This window comes from Python bivittatus, unplaced genomic scaffold (assembly GCF_059951505.1).
Source record: "Python bivittatus isolate LINGU-HERP-01145 unplaced genomic scaffold, Pbiv_v1 ctg000610_np1212, whole genome shotgun sequence".
In the NCBI taxonomy this organism is placed as follows: Eukaryota; Metazoa; Chordata; class Lepidosauria; order Squamata; family Pythonidae; genus Python; species Python bivittatus.
In genome coordinates, this window is record NW_028277088.1 from 18,117,192 (window position 1) to 18,134,126 (window position 16,935).

At 40.5% G+C, this 16,935-nt stretch overlaps 1 protein-coding gene and 1 long non-coding RNA gene across 3 annotated transcripts in view; both read right to left on the reverse strand.

Moving 5' to 3' along the window:
- Positions 1-6,414: 6,414 nt before the first annotated feature.
- Positions 6,415-16,935, reverse strand: part of SPAG6 (sperm associated antigen 6) — a 54,898-nt gene continuing 44,377 nt past the window's right edge. The window contains exons 9-10 of one of the 2 annotated variants that reach the window (XM_088150376.1): positions 11,669-11,814; positions 6,415-8,223 (exon numbers count right to left, since the gene is read on the reverse strand). In XM_088150376.1, the coding sequence (XP_088006502.1) occupies positions 8,157-8,223; positions 11,669-11,814 (213 nt within the window). In that variant the 3' untranslated portion in view covers positions 6,415-8,156. The remainder of the gene's footprint in view (positions 8,224-11,668; positions 11,815-16,935) is intronic. The other variant, XM_007427833.3, reaches the window with a different exon arrangement.
- LOC148214572 (uncharacterized) lies at positions 12,034-16,923 on the reverse strand. The gene is made up of 2 exons (XR_015797784.1): positions 14,863-16,923; positions 12,034-14,818 (listed from the first exon to the last, which is right to left on the reverse strand). It is a non-coding gene; the product is annotated as an uncharacterized LOC148214572 (long non-coding RNA).

Here is a 16,935-nt window from a genome sequence, read left to right on the forward strand (position 1 = left end):
AAGAGGGAGCCATCCAAAAAGGGATTCATGCCAAGAAGCTGGCATTTGGAAAAGAATACAAAGAGGAAATGCCAGCTATTAAATACAGAAGGAAATGTGCTTTCCAAGCCTCTACGGACCTTCCTTGTAAAGTTCCAAGACCAAGAGGAGAGAAATTGAAGTCTGAAAATGTAGGAGATTCACAATGTAGGGACATTGTTCTCTTTTTCCTGAAGACACCTGTTGTTTTCTTCATCCCTTTGCAGAAAAAAGCAAGCTTTTTCATTGGCCTTTGTTGGCGAAGGCATCACTCCAGTTTCTTATGCACTGTTACCGCTCTAGCTGAATGTTTCTGCCTGTCAACGGCACTGTGACCCCTTCCGTTCTCTTTTAACAGCTAGTCCTTGCTTTACTTGCAGCTTGCATCTGTTTCCAGGAGCCAAATGATCAACAGGCATTTGTAGTACCCAGTCACTTCCTATTGGCCTTCAGATAGTTCCTACTGTTTCCATTGTTGTCATTCATTTTAGTATATCCCACTGCATCACCTTAACATAATTCTTCCAAGATGCTTTCCTGAAATTCTTGGCTTGCAGCAATTATTTTGGAGAGCATGGGTGTCCACTGGGGAGGGGCAAGGTGGGGCAAGTGATGCCATGTGCATCATGCCCTTATTCCACAAATGTCACAAATAACACAATTTATGTCATTTGCACAATGATGTCATGATACACGTGATGTCAGTGTGACTTACACCAAGCACCTATGATGGGGAGCTAAGTACCCATGTCCAGGAAGTAAGGGGAAGGCATACAGAGCAAAAGAAAAGAAGGTTGACATAGCAGGACATAGAATCTGGGATAATGTAGACGAGTCTCTAAAAACTTCTGTGAAGGGGTTTATTTTGGCCAACATTATCAACAGCAGCACCAGCATCAGGAACTGGGTCCCATAAGGGATCTTCTTACTGTCAGCCCCGGCCCTGCCCCTCTTCCCCTCCACCTCTTGGAGCTTAAAGTACTCCAGCTGCCTCACTTTGCTCCATCCCTGGGTCCAAACCATACCACTGTCCAGAAGTAGTTCTGGGCAATGGTATGGTTTGGACCCAGAGATGGAGGAAGGGAGGGCAAAGGACGTAGTTATGGTGACAGTGGCACAGAGGGAGCCCTCATGGGGGACAGGAGCAAGATGGCTCTTGTTCAAGGATGGAGTGCCCACTGCAGCTGTGCTGGTTGAGAGGGACTCCCAAAAAGTATGTGGGGCCAAAGCAGCCACAATGCCATTTCTTTTAAAATCATGTCATATTTCAGCTTGAGAAACTTGACTTCTTTAGAAAGAGCATGCCCAGATGATATGAAACAGCCAATGATGTATTTGCAATGGTCTTTCCTGAAAATCCAGTCGACTAATATATAAATTGCTGCTGTCAAGAAAGCAGTGCTTTACTGTATAAACACTGATGGGTTTTTCAGCACTCAAGCAGTTTAACCATCGCAGAGCTGTATCCTTTTCTCAACAGTTGCGTGCTTGCAGTTATATTGGAAGAAAGTCTTTTTCTCCACTGCACAATATCAGTTGTACTCAAATCAATTTTTGTTGACTAACTGACAATTTGCAAGATAAGGGCATATTTCTTAGTCTTTTGGAACCACATAATCTGTGTGCATTTGTGCAATCAGAAATATCTTTCGTACAGAATGAATTTTGTTATTTCAAAGACAAATGATCTATAAAAAACCCAATTCTTAAAAAGCCACCCACCCTATTTACCCAATAAGATTGTTTTCCTCCAAAATAATCTGTGAATTGGATGTGCATGTAATGGGTGGGGGTGGGGGGGACAGTGAGCAGAAGATATTGTTCATGTGGGGGGGGGCAGACAGCAGAAAACATTGCTGGAAAAATGGCCATAAGGTAAAAAATGAATGCAGATCTCATTGCCTAAAAATGAAAATCTTTGATGATTAGCCATCGTTTGGAAGGGCTTCTAGCCTGCCAAATTTTTGTAGTTACCCCTTCCATTCCTTTTTCTGTTGGCGCTTTCTGTTGGAAAGACAAAAGGTGCACGGGCGCGCTTGGGTCTTTCTCTGTGAAAACCAGTTTGTGTATGTGAATATATGCAGATAGATCCATTATTTGATTTTTAAGATGGGGTGCCTCATTTTATAGGCAATTTACTTTTATTGTTTTGGCCCTGCTTGTTTTCTAGAGTGGGGGTTCTAGTAAGTACGGATGCATGCACACACAAGTGTGACACAAGGATACATTTATTGGGGAGGAGAAAATTTCCAGTATTAGGGATTGGCAATTCAGAATGGACAAGGTAGGGAAAGCTAGACATTGAACAGGATTTTTTATTTATAACTTTTCCCTCCATCTACTTTTTTTTGGGAAGTAGGGAATTATTTTAAATCCTGAGTCGTCCTCCTTTCAGGTAAATGTGGCATTTTAAGATTTTGTCTATACACGCATGCATTTAAGTATAATACATTTTAGAACTTTTTACAGCTTGGTGTTATTTATACTTGGTTATTCAGGTTCATATATGAGACCCAATAGGAGCAGTATTAGAGGATGATTTGCAGGGTGAAAATGGTGCAGGGAGGAAATACTAACCTCTGGCTTCCCCTGCCACAGCTCTGGTGCAGGATCTGTACATTTCCTTCTTCTGAAAGAGCATTAATAGTTGAAATGTACACTTTGAAATACGTCCTTAATGTGCCGTTGTCTCCAATTGAAACATATTGATTGGCCTCAGAAGAAGCATATTAGTTGAGTAAAAGCACTGTAGTGTGTTTACATGTCTTGGTTGTGCTCCATTTTTTTTCTTGCCCATAGACAGATGATCATAAGGGATACATTCCAGCCTTGGCTGTTACTCTCTGTTCATCAAGTGTATTGGTCCATCTAAGGAAAGGTTGACAGGTAATGAAAGTTCATATTTGTTGATTGTGTACTTAGGGAAAAACCTATTAAAGTTCACCTTGCCATCAGGGTGGGGACTGACTGCTTTCCAAGTGTCACTCAATTTCATTTCCTAGCAACCCCTGCCAACATGTCCAATAGTGAAAGATTCTGGGCGTCGTAGTTCAATAACTGTAGGGTCGCAGGTATCCCACCGTTAGCATGCAACTCAAGCTGCTTATGATCCAGATACAACAGTGGATATTTAAAAAAGAAACCTAAAATAGATTATGATGAGAATCTTCACATTCGTTATCACGTAGCTTTATGGGCAATGCATCTTTTACCCTTTATTATATTCAATCAAACGCTATGTATTATTTATTTATACACACACACGTATATATATTTTTCAAAGTCAAATTCATTGTCCAGGCAGCGTAACATAATGTGTGTGTGTGTATGTATGTATGTGTGTGTGTGTGCATATATAGAGATAGATATATAAGTGCCTTGGAGTCAGTGTTGACTCCTGGTGACTGCCTAGGCAAGTTCCCAGTTTTCTTGGCAAGATTTCTGGAGTGGTTTGCCATTGCCTCCTTCCTGGGGCTGAGAGTGAGTGACTGGCCCAAGGTCATCCAGTTGGCTTTGTACCTAAGGCAGGACTAGAACTCATAGTCTCTTGATTTCTAACCTGGAGCCTTAACCACTAGACCAAACTGGCTCTCTTATATTTATACATGCATTATGTTATGCTGCCTGGCCAGTGAATTTGGCTTTGAAAAACCAGTGAGCTAATTGGAAGCATGCAATGTTTGTTTTTATTGCAAGTCATCAAGGCCCCCTGGGTACTATTTAGAGGCCTAATTCACAAGATAGTTCTTTCTCTCCGGAAGACTTTGGCTTCATTCACTGGAGGCCATCCAGTTTATATATTTAATCTCCCACATTCTTCATTATTTCATAACTAGCCTGAAATCCCTTCTGCACTATGGTAAGGCAGGCTGTTCTCTTGCATATATTCCTGAATCTTATTTTTTAAAAAACTATAAGCAGGTTTGAGTGTGCATGTGCATATGCACAGGAACCTTTGGCAGAATAAGGCAATAACCTCTGTCAGCAGATTTTGGAAGGCAGCTGTAAGGTGCTACCACAGAGAGCTATACAGGTAGTCCTTGCCTAACGACCACGATAGGGACCAGAAAATTTGTTAAGTAGGGTGGTTGTTAAGCGAGTTGTGCCCAATTTCACCTTTTTTGCAGTAGTCATTAAGTGAATCATTGCAGCCATTAAGTGAATCACATGGCCGTTAAGCAAATCATATGGTTCCCCATTATCTTGCCAGAAGCTGGCTGGGAAGGTTGCAAATGCCGATCACATGACCCCAGGACGCTGCAACTATCCTAAGTGCAAGCTGGTTGCCAAGCACCTGAATTGTGATTGTGTGACTGTGTGGGTGCTGAGATGGTTGTAAGTGCAAGGACCAGTTGTAAGTCCTTTGTTCAGCACTGCTGTAACTTTGAACGGTCACTAAACGAATGGTTATTAAGTGAGGACTACCTGCAGTATCCCACTTAGGTTGCCCTGCAGCCTACAGGTGTAGTGGGAGATGCTGTTCCATTAGTACCATTGAATAAAAATTCAAGATTGTCCAGTTGGCTTTCGTACATGGAAAGAGAAGAGACTGACATCTTATTCATTGCTGCAAGCAGCAAAAAGTCATAGGCTGCCTCTGTGTTTTTATATGCATGTGGGCCAAGTGAGAGCTATTAAAATTAGCAACATGCAGCTCTGACTCAAAAGCATTTGCTATGCTCACTTCTATTTTGAAAAGAAATGCTGCAAAATGCCTCGTGTTTGTTGCACATCAGAGTTATGAGAGGTCAATCCTGGCAATTATTCAGGCTTATTAACAAGTGGGGATGCTGTAAAGTTGATTCCCCTAATTTGAGGAAAGACACAGTGAGGAAAAGAGAGGGATACATCTGTGTGTACAGAAATCTTTACCTCAGTGAACCAACTGAAAATCATTGAAAATCTTCAGGTGCACTTTTAACAATGCAACATCAGTGCATGATTACCCAACAGGTTTTAAGAATTAACTGGGGTCAATAAAGTCGGTGTGTACTTTAAATTTTAAATATACAGTATTAGCTGGCATAGAGTTGGTGCATAGCATAACAAAAATCATAGCATATTTGACTATAAATGGGGGGTCAGTGAATTATAGCACAATTTAGAAAGATCACTAAATTACAAATTTCAACAAATAATGAATGTTACTTCCACTTGTGATTCTTTCACCAAACTGAGACTGAGCCTCTTCTCACAGAAGTTAGATCAACTGCTTTATGAACAAGAGGAAGAAACTTCATCTTCTTCCCACAGGCAACTGGTTAGCTCAGTGTTTCTCAACCTTGGCAACTTTAAGATGTCTGTACTTCAACTCCCAGAATTCCCATGGCTGGCTGGGGAATTCTGGGAGTTGTAGTCCAGACATCTTAAAATTGCCACGGTTGAGAAACACTGGGTTAGCTATCGTATTACAAAGAATCCTAAGCTACTATAGAGAGGCCTCTGACTTGATGCAGCTGAGCTCTTTGATGTAGGAGAAGAAAAAAATGTCATAATCTCCCCCTCTTCAAATAGACTTTTTTCATGACATAACGCTGTGTTATTAGGAAAACTGTTGTAGGAGCTAAAAATAATAGCTAAAAATGCTTAAACAAGATCTTCATTATTATCATTTTGCTATATTCTGCATTTTGTTTCTTAACGATCCTGTTTTGTAAATCAATAGTTGGAGGGCAGAAACATGTCCATTATAGCATCTCTGTGCTATACGACATTTTTGGAACTTTGTATTGACCAAACTAACTTAGCTAGCAAAAGATGCCAGGTCAAAATATGTCTAGGCAAGGATAACACTAGATAAGGAGAGCCATCACAGAAAATTGGGCTCATCCTTTTCTCTCCAAGATGTGTTTTGCTCATTCCAGGCATCCCCTAATTTGATCTTCTCTTAAGCGTACACAAATACTGCACAATACTAATCGTCTAATTGGCATTCACGCTAACCCAAATTATAGGGCAGAATGCAGCATGTGCTTCATTTTGCCAGGACCAATATTATTTATCATTGAAAAGAAATATAAGACACAATTTTTATACGATACAGTGAATACTGGCAATGTGGCTAGGATTCATAGTTGGGCTCCCTTGCTTTAAAAAAATAAAATAGAGAATGCAAGCTTACTAAAAATTGCACAAGAATTACAAACATTTGATCCAGTAGAATAAAATAAATCCTGCAGAGTAATATAGTTGTGTTGCTGGAGTGCACAAGGCTAACATTTTGGGTTCAGGATTCTTTTCAAGATTTGATGAGTTGGCTTTAAGGGGAAGGTTACATAAAACAAACACATTTAACACTTGCTTTGTCAAAAATGAGGGCAAAATATAATGCTGTGGGGAACAAAGTGAAATTGGTTTGGAGGCTGAGGCTATACCTACCGCATGGGCTGCAGGTTGCCCTTCCAAGATTCCACAGAACAATTCTTAGAGGTTTTGGTGACATTTCCGTAAAGGAGAGGGGCACAGCAGCGTGTGCTCTGATTTTGCATGTCATTCTTTTTCAAATATGTTGAAAAGCTACTGGGAACGTAAATTAATGTCAAATAGCCACATGCCCCCAAAGCATGACCTAATCAAATCTTGGAGCAGCTTCATGATATTCATTAGTGGTCACTACAATCCATTCATCAAGGTAGCTCTTTGCAAGTCAAAGTATAAGGTGGGCCTTCAGTGGAGGCCTTGATAGTATGGCCAGAGCGCTTCTTTTTAGATGTTTCTAAGTGCTTTTTTTGTTTGTTTCTGGGCTGATTGTATTTCCTTCCTCTTCCTCCTTTTCTCTTGCATTCTTCCCAACCATCAGGGATTTATTAGGATACCAAGATTTTATAAGAGGGGATGTAATTGCCAGAAGGAAACAGAAGAGCTACGATTATGATGGATAGTGGAAAGCGAAGCTCCCTCTTCACACAGGATACTTGAAATATGAGGTTAGTAATAAATCCCCTAAGCAGGCATTCTTTTGGAGTGATCCAAATTCACATAGCTTTCTATCATTAGGGACTCACTGAAGCACTGTATTTTTTCAGAAGTAATGCAAGATATTGCTATTTGGGATTCATTTCATTGCTTGGGGGTACATATGAGTCAACCCAACTCACACTCAGCTTGTAAGACCAATGAGAAACACAGGGTGCTTTTGTTCTGTAAAATTATTTCTATGCAGCCCCTGGAGAGCAATGTTCTCTTTCTTAAATACCGAACCTTTTAACCTTTATATATCATGGAAATGTAGGCCTGAGCAAAGACAAAAGGAAAATAATGTTGGCTTCATAAAACTGTCAACTGTTATTTGCATTTGGCAATGGATACTGAATTTTATTTTGCTGTCATCTAGTGCTACCTTGTTTAATGGAGAGGCTGTTGGAATGTGTTAAAAAAAGGAAATGCCCCCCTCTCAGAAATGCTGAGGAAAAGGTGTGTATTTACACATTTTTAAGCAAGATTCAGTACCACGCTTATCTTCTTTTCCACTTCACAACTGCTTTCCAACCCTTGCAAATAGTTTGTTTCCCAAATAACAGCTCCCTTGAAAGCCACCCCTAAAAGCGATAAATGAAACAGTACAATCAAAAGCTTGGTTGTTAAAAGGTCAAACATTCATTGGTTTACTGCAAGTACCGGGGCAGAAGCAGTAGCAGGAAGATAATCAAGAAAGTGGAAGCACAGTCTAATTTCTGCTTAGACTGAGCAAACCGCAAGCCCCAGTGAAATGAACAACAAACGTACAGCTCTGATGCTTACTGGATAAGGTTGTAATCCTCCCTCAGAATAATTGTCTTTATCTGTTGGAACGGTTCATTTGTCTTAAGAACCTGTTGGTACAACCTGTTCGGCAGACCTCAGGTGCATCCAGAAAGAGTCCTGGCCCCTCTGTACTTGGACTTCCAAAGCTCCTGAGAAACACAGTTCTTTTAAAACAGGCACATGACAGTCTTTGTTCTTAGCATGAGTTCCAGAAGCCAACTGTGGATCAAAGGTGGAAAGGGTATGTCTTCCTGTTGTCATAATTGATTGGTAACAGAACAGAAGGTTAAATATTTCCCAGACCAGTCTTGGCCAAACTATATTTGCTTGCCACTCAAAACAAAGATAATAAAAAGGGTCCCCCCCCCCGCCTCTTTCCTATAGAGATGAGGAGTTTATAGAACTGGGTGATAATTTTCTACCCTTTCCAGAAGTGCTTCAGAATATCCAGGAGAGTAATATCTGAAAGAGAAATAAGGGTGACTTCATTAAAAACTCATAATGTTAAATACCAAAGCTGCAATCCAGCATGGAATTAGGCACACTTATAATCAGTAGAATTATGTATACTTCAGACTGCACTGAGGAGATAAAAATTAGACTAGAAGACCAGAATGTTTGTTTCATAAGGGTGACTTCCCTCCAACCCCACAGGAAAAATTTGCATGCTCCAAGCATTTTTGGTATCAGATTAGATTAGAAGTAAAACAAATACCAAAATATTTGTTCAACTTCTGCATATTTTGTGTAGTGGGTCTGGTTGTTGCAATTTAATGGCAGTACTTTGTAAGAGGAATCATTGGAATGGGGTGGGGGGCTTTGCACTCTTAGCATCTAATCGTATCTTAAGCTGAACTCTGTATCTGAATCTTCCACCTACCCAAATTCTGCTTTTCCTGTTATAATTTAACAAGAAAAATATGAATTCAATTTAGGAAACCCAAATGGGAACAACTTATAATCTATATGATTCATAATAACCTCGCCCATTTTTAAAATAAGTGCTTTGTCATTTAATAGGAATATACATCCAAGACAAGATCTTTGACCCCTGCTGTGAAGCTGAGTTTCTGTATGTTCAGTGAAACCTGACATCGCACCTCTATTTCCTTACTTTGCTAAAAAATTACAAAGTAAAACACAAATGTCCAAAGACTTCTCCACAGAAGATTCCTTTAGCACTGCCTGGACTCCTTCAAAATTTTATTTGGAGGATTTATTGTTGTCTATCTATACCTCCTTGGATTGGCAATCAAAGAATAAAAATTACAGGTAGTCCTCGCTATCCAACCATTCGTTCAGTGACTGTTCAAAGTTACGACGGCACTGAATGAAGGGACTTACAACCTGACCCAAAGTTACAGCGATCTGGGCTCTTGGCAATCGGTTCGTCCTTACGAGGTTGTCAAGTGCCCTGCGATCATGTGATCACCATCTGCAATTTTCCCTGCCACCTGCTGGGAAAGCAGCTGGCAGGGAAGATCGCAAGCTGCTGCCGCCTGCCGAGAGGGCTCCCTCTCGTCTCTGAGGGCTGCCTGAAAAAGCTCTATGCCAAAATCCAGGTAGCCCTGAAAACCTTTGTGCTGAAATCCAAGCAGGATTTTGGCACAGGAAGTTTAGCGCATAGAGCAGCTCCATGCACTAAACTCCCTGTTCCAAAATCCTGCTTGGATTTCAGCACAAAAGTTTTTCAGGCAGCCTCCAAAGCCCTGACTCGCACACCTGACCTGACCTTCCCATGCACCCCCTTGTTCCCTCCCTGGGGCTTGCAACTTCCTGCCAGGTTCCCCAATGACTTGACTGTGGGAAGCCTGCAGGAAGTTACCTCACCTAACCACAAGGGCATTCACTTAACAACGGCAACCAGGACTGCCAGGATTGCAGTTGCTAAGCAATGCAGTCACGTGATGTTTCACCTTAACAACCACATCGCTTAGCGACCAAAGTTCCAGTCCCAACTGTGGTCAGATAGCAAGGACTACCTGTAGTCCCATCTTCCCTCAGTTCCCAGCACAAAGGTCAGATTTAAAAGCAGCCTCTGGATTTTAGAACAAAATAAAAAAGAAGATGTTGGCAGACAGGAAAAACTAGGGGAGAAACTAGTTCCTTTATATTTCAAACCAGAGTTGGCAGCTAAATCAAGTAAATAAATAAAATGTACAAACTATGCAGTACATTCTTTTGGGGGGCTAGATAAACTCAACAATAATTAGTAAATGAATAAAGTCTTCATTACTAGATGAAACTAAAATCAATTAGAAATATTAAACTAATAAAATCATCAGACTTACATCTGCTGATATGGAATATGCACATTTTAAAATGACAGTGAGTGCTATGTACTACAGTACCCTGGAAATAGAGAACTTGAATAATTCTGTTATTTATATTAGAAACCTGACGGTATTACTTGCTACAGTTCCATTAACCTACAATTAATAGGATTACTTCTGATTAAAGCTCAATGAACTCAGACTGTAATTTTTTTTTAAGAAAAGTACCTGATATATTTCAAGATAAATTCAGTCAGATGAAGCAGACTGGCACTCAGTCTAATATTGCCTTTCCCAGCCTAGTCCTTCCAGATACATTAAAATTACCATGCCTACGGCTATGTTGACTGGAAATTCTGGGAGTTGTAATACTAATGTATCTAGATAGTATCAAGTTAGGAAAAGCTGACCTTATACCTTGCTCCCAAGTCTAAATAACAAAATCTATAACTAAAGTCGGTGTTTTCAGGGGATAGCAACCCAAGGAGTCCTTATGGAAAATTCATTAAAATGCTTTTACAAGTGAAACTAGAGTGAATGATAGCATACAACTAACTTGTATGGAAAATGCAGCTGACCAGCAGAGGGAGTGCATGTGCGTGGCACAGAGTCAACAGTGGCCAGGCACACAGACAGCTAACATTTTAACTCAGTTTCTATACACAGCCCATTCACAGCCAATTTCATTTCTATATTCCTGGAAGCAGAGCTCTGAAGGCAGGAGGAAAAGATGGACCTTGGATTTTGGCAAATAAAGCTAAACTATGTGACAATGTGGTGGCGTATCTACAAAGACAAGGATCTTTCCTCTCTATCGGCTTCCTTGTATTATCTAAAATCATCTTGACAGCCAGAGGTTATCTAGGGATCACTAGCTGGCCAACTACAGTCTAGAAATTCAAAACAATTTCTTACATTATCTGTAAGTTTATAAGTGGAGATATCAACTGCCTTAGCATATTCACTGGGGCCAACCCTATTCTGTCCTCTAGTACTGGTTTCTTGAACTCTTCTACTCTGGTGGACACCGTGCCAAAAAATAGCATTTCAGCATTTCTTCCCTAAGGATTCCTTCAGATTACAAAATACAATAACCATATGCTTGTAGTGATATTGTGTGACATATACACAGGCATACAGGGCATTAGGTCTATGTTGGACTTAATAGGGTGGATGGTAATAAAGAAACATCTGTTTTAATAAATAAGTCAGTAATAAATTTGGTCACTCCCCAAATTTGCTGTTATACAAATATAATATCACATCATAATACTATATGTACAGTATGTGCAAGTATGGAGGAAGAAACACAAATGAATTAAAATAATTTAGAAAATTATTATTTGGATAGGACATTTCCTGCTTCTTACTGAATAACTACTTCTAAATATCCTCAGAGACAGAAGTGAAATCTGCCCATAGAAATCAACATATCCCTGCTTATGTAGATTCCAGAGTAAGTATAGTTCGTATTCCCAGAACCATTGAATACTTGTGCAGTATTAACTGTGCAATTGTTACGGTGATGCCCAATACAATGCCATTATTGTTAGAAAGTCAGATAAAGAATTTAAACTACTATAGTTTTTTAAAGAAAGCAGACATAAAATTCCTGCATTATCTTCTAGCCTCACCTGACTATTTCTTCTGGATAACAATTATTAATTGTGTTGATATACTCTTGAAGTAGTGAGCCAGCCTCTGCTTTTATCTCCTGAACTTTTTTAAGACCACCACTTGTTACAAAAAGACGCCGGGCTTTGGAATCATGTGGCAGAACCTATTTAAAGGAAACATAAAATCAGAAATTCAATCTTCCTACTCAAACGTTCTTATTTCCTTTGAAGTTTAATATTAAAACAAAGCTGAGATGCAAAAGAGTGAGCATAATTCAGCAAATGTTCTTCACTCAAGGCTCAGTTAAGATGAAATGAAGGGCAAGAGCATGTGGCCAAAAATGAGTATATGAAGGAGAGGAATATGCTGCTGACCTGTAATGGTGTGTTTTTTTAATGATCATCTGTGCATTTGCACAAAGAGGTTCTGTTCCTGTACATGGCATATATGAAGAGGTACTGCTCATTATCTCCTCAGTTCCTTGAGCTGACACGGCTGTCACCCATGAACACCAAGAATTCTAATCAGATCCTGGCTTGGGTGGGGACAGAGGGTAGGTTATATAAATGCACAGATGACCATTCACAGAACCAGTTACAGGAAAGCAACTTGTCCATCTCCATGGTTCCTGTGCTCCACACAAATGGGGGAGGGGAGCAAACTAAGCACATCAAAAGAGGGTCAGGCCACCATGAAAGGCAGCAGGCAAGGTTGTAATGGCTGAGGGCCACATCCATTCCTGCATGAAGATCAAGTTGAAAGTGACAAACAAAAGTAGAGGGCTGAGACTGTATTGCCAACTGGCCTATCTCTACAACAGATATCTCAAGAGGAGCTGAGGATGCAACCACAGCTCATGCTGAGTGGAAGTACCCATCCCATTAGGTCTGGCAGAAAGGGCATGTAGGTCCCGTCCATGAAAGAATGTCATCTGATGGGACCCAGGAGGAGAGCCTTTTCTGCTGGGGCACTTGCCCTTTGGAACCTCATTCCCACAGATTGGCCCCCACCTTGCTGGCCTTCCAAAAGGACCTGAAAACATGGCTTTGCCATCTGGCCTGGGGATCCCATAATGTGGGTATTGCTAGGGAAACTGAGTGCACTCTCCTGCAGATTTTTTTTTATGGTTTTTAATTTTTTTTGTTGGTTATGTTTTTGGTTATTTTCTTATACTGTTTTTGTGCTTTTAATTTTATATGCTGCTCAGAGTCACTTATGTGGGATAGGCAGCTATATAAATTTACCAAATAATTAAATAAAGTAAATGCCAGACAGAACAGACAGACTTGCTGGTTGATATATAAAAATACCAACATACTTGACAATGCACTGAGCTGAAACAGATTATTTTTCATTTGGTAATTCATAACAGATTAGGAGCTATTCTGCCTAGCAGCTCTACAATGCTTCCTCCAAGCAGAAGCCAGCTTAAAGTATGCTGGGATAACAGACTGCTGACTACTCTTTCAACCCCATTCCATCTTGGCAGGGGTTCAGTGCACATAAGGCAGAGTGGAGAGCAGCCTTGGACAACTGTATTTGGGCTCCTGGGATGGAGGAGTTAGCCACTTTTCACACTGTCCAAGTGGCAGGTCGACAGGCTGGAGATACTCCCCATTGATAACCTGTCACTTGGGCTATTTCTGAATACAGGTCTGTCAGTCTTTTGAAAGTTTAAGTGATGGGAAGAACAGTAAACCTGCCTACCAGTCTTCTGTAAGACTGTGGTGGGACAGACACATTTGGGGTGAAGCTCCTGCCAACTGAGTTGCATTTGGACAGAGTTTTACCAATGTCGGAGAAGACAGGTAGGCTAGTAAACAGGTTTACCATTTTTCTCTCACTTGGGCTAGAAGGAAATAAGCAGCACTCTTCCCCCAACTTCCAAAGAGGTAAGTGTTACAAGGGAATGTTGCCAGCAAGCAGTTGTAGCACCTGAAAGTATCCCATGTGGTATGCAAAGCGGTGTTAGAGTAGGCAAAATAGTACAACCTCACTGCATTTTGTGAGATAGTCTTTTGTAGGACAACAGGCTGCAACAAGCAAGTGAAAGCAGCTACCACACTCCTGCTCACATCAACAGAATTCATGAACTATTCAGCAGTACAACCAGCGGTGTCTGCAGTGTGGTCAACAAAGTCAAGATGGCAGCCACAACTGTGCAATTGAAGCTCCACCTGTGACACATAAAAAAACTAGATGGAGCTTTGGTCACACCTTTGCAGCTGTCATCTTGACTTTTTTTTACCATACCCTGAGGGCATCCCTGGGTACAACGGTGCCTTGCCTGCCTTGGAACTGGTCTCCCAAGATTCTCAAACATGGGCATTTGCGGAAAGTTAAGGAGCCAATCTTAGGCCTGAGATGTGCCTCACAAAGGAAGTGCAATCTGGCTTTAAAGTGGGGACCCCAGCTTTACAGAGGTAGCATGGGACAAATAATTGATAGATCTAGTAATCTGGCAGGCAGGGGCTGTGTCATAACTGAGAAAGACTATACTTGTTCAACAGTCTTGGCCTTCTTCTTATGAAATTCTTCACCATCTGTAGCCAAGTATTTACACTTTAAATTCAGAAGCGAGTTACCATCCTCAGAGGGATTGGGGAAGCCACAGACATTGAACTTGACACAACAGAGGGAACTATTATGGAGATGGTAGGTACGTGAATCTGAAAGTCTCACTTCTCATCTTCAGTGTAGATTTTGTCTCTAAGTAGGGACCTTAGCCGAATACACAGTATGAGCTGGGATGTGAGAGGAAGCGGGAAGCTTGGTCCCGAGGTCTTTAGAACCTCCTCCCACAATAAAGCCTACAAGTAGCACTGGTGATTCTGCCATGCTTGCTTAGAAAAGGTGTGGAAATGGGCTCAATGTGCTGTTCTCCCATGCAGAGGCAGCACAAGGACTGTCCACTTGGCTTACTACTGCAGGGATGCACTAGGGAAAAGGCAGCTTCAGTGTCATAAGATGAAGGTGAAATACAACAATGATAGATGAAAAGGAGGGAAATGTCCTTGCTAGAGAGATGCAAGGATGCTACCCTCTGTGGTCATCAAAAGGAACTGAGATGAGCAGCAGCACCTCCTTGCGCATACGGCCTAAGGTGGAGGAGGGGGCTTTCTTCCTCTTCAAAGACTTAACCAAAGAAGTCTGATGGATGTTCTGCACTGGTGCAGCACCCACTTGTGTAAAGCACAGTGGCCACAAATACTTACTTTGTATGCAGAGGGTATAAAGAAGAAAAAAATACATTACTCAAAGCACCATCATGGAGGGACTTACAGTACTTTAGTTTAAATCAGTTTGCAATACGAATGTAAAACTTAAAGCAACTACTACAACATGTGAATTACCAATAACTTTTATCTGATTTTTGTTTATTATTGACAAAGATTATGCTATGTTCACATTTCTAGCAATAAAGAAGCATTATGGCAATTTCAGTTTAATGCATGAAAATACACTTTACGAGATTCAGAGGGTTTTGTTTCTGAATTTGGTATCATTTAAACTGAGTCTAACAACATTCCAATATCCGGGTTGAGGATTCCCTAATCTTAATTGTTTCCATCTGCTTAACATACATTACACATTAGGTTATTCACTTGATCTAATCCATGCCATAATTCTCTCGATAAAATCTTAAAAACACAAGGGTTATTTTTTTAATTCACTTTACTATCTATGATTATTTCAAATCACTTAAGGTTCATTAAGCAGTGGTGTGGACCTTTAGTCTTTAGCACACAGACCAATTCAGCTGAAGATCTTCTGAACATGGACTGGGGAGGAGAGTGAATTTATATCAGAATTCATTCATTCTGACTCCGTTCCCCCCCAAACAAAGCATGAATGCCATACAAGAAACAAATAGAGGGGGAACCATAGCATTCAAAGTGAAAAATGACCCTTAAAACAAGGCGTATGTGCTCTTGTTCCACATATAGAAAGGATGAGTAACCTTTGAACTTGAGTTTGGACATCTAGCTAACAGGGATATTTTAAACTGGATTCTTGCCCTAAGCCTTTCTTTTTCCAACTTTATGCTTCTATGTTTTTAAATTGCAGCCTGTATATGGTCTCTAACTCCTTTTTACAAACTTAGAAGCTACAATTTGGTGACAAACTACCTAATCAGAACAGCATGGTTTTTCAATTAAAAAAATAGGATTAACACATATTTTTTTATCAACACATACACTTAAATCCTAAAAAAAAAAAGTGGGGGGGATTCTGTTTCATTATTCCCTGCTACTATATAAGGTATTTCTTCCACCCCCAAAAGGTGGTCCAAAGCTACAAAGTCAGGGCTTCAATGAACTCTAATGCTCATTCCAGCTCAGCTTTCTGTTGAATAAGAAATTTCCCCTGGGAACCAATCAAACCTGCCCACTTTAAGAGATTCTGCGGCCAGAATCAACCACAGCCAATAGAGGCAGTAGGATGACCTCTCCTCATAAAAACAGATTTGCATTACTCACAGACTAATGTCAGGTTAGTTTTCATGTGTTTCATGTAAACCACTGAAGTACTTTAGTGTAATAAGATTAACAAATAAATAAATGGAAATATTTCTCCCCTTTAAAAGCATTGGCAATTCTTTATGATAAAGAACAAAAAAAAAAAGCAGCTCGGTTTCATGCTTTCTCTACTTCTTGATTCTCCATCAAACAATCTGGGACCATCCAGGTGGGATGGATTACAATGCACACCACCACCCAGCCATCAGAGTGACCCTGAGTGATGGGAATTGTAATCTAGCAGGTTGGAAAGGGCTGGTCTATTGGCTTGCTATTCCTTCTCAGGCATAAAAGTGTAGTGTCCAATTTACAAACTTGTTGATCAAGCAGAGAGATTTGTTGGCAGGGATTCTGGCATGTTACCTATAACAACCTGAATCCCAAACCTGGTTCTTGATAAGCTATGTCCACTCAAGCCAAATAGTTCTTTTGGGGCCCTTGCAATGTTGTTTTTGGGTTGGTTAGGCCAATACAAATAGTAAGATTTTCCCTTGCTTGATCCACAAAGCAGGATGTTTTACCTCTGCACTCTTGGATCTAAGGCAGACAGAGGCAGTGAATTTAGGAACAGCTAGTTAAACAGTTGCTGAAAAAACAGCCCCACCCCCCAAAAAAGCAATCTCTGAAGAATCCCAACCAAAAAAGGAAAAATGGTAAAAAGTGATCCATACGAACCAAACAATGTGTGGAAGTTTTCTTCTGACAGCTGCCATCATCCTTAACAAGGAATATTGCTCTTGGCATGCTGCCTGCACTGATCCTTA